The following is a 209-nucleotide window of genomic DNA, read 5'->3' as shown; positions in this document are numbered from 1 at the left end:
CCTCGCTCCTCTGCTCCTTAGTTGGGATTAGTCTCCCGGCTGCTGCTTTGCTCTCGGCCCAGTTCCCGCTCTTTGTCTGCTGCAGAGGAGGAGGAGGAAGAGGACGAGGAGGAGGAGGATGAGGAGCTGAGGGTCCGGCCTGAATGCTTGTAGGCTGCAACGAGCTCCTGCAGCCGCTCCGGCGTGGGCTCCCACCTGGCAAAGCCGGT

At 63.2% G+C, this 209-nt stretch overlaps 1 protein-coding gene across 1 annotated transcript in view; it reads right to left on the bottom strand.

The window, feature by feature from the left end:
• Positions 1 to 17: 17 nt before the first annotated feature.
• PCIF1 (PDX1 C-terminal inhibiting factor 1) overlaps positions 18 to 209 on the bottom strand; it is a 7,951-nt gene continuing 7,759 nt past the window's right edge. The window contains 1 exon segment of the mRNA XM_010080470.1: positions 18 to 208. Within this exon segment, the coding sequence (XP_010078772.1) occupies positions 18 to 208 (191 nt within the window).

The sequence above is a fragment of the Pterocles gutturalis genome, unplaced genomic scaffold, assembly GCF_000699245.1.
Source record: "Pterocles gutturalis isolate BGI_N339 unplaced genomic scaffold, ASM69924v1 scaffold18684, whole genome shotgun sequence".
In the NCBI taxonomy this organism is placed as follows: Eukaryota; Metazoa; Chordata; class Aves; order Pterocliformes; family Pteroclidae; genus Pterocles; species Pterocles gutturalis.
This window is presented reverse-complemented; position numbering and strand designations above follow the sequence as displayed.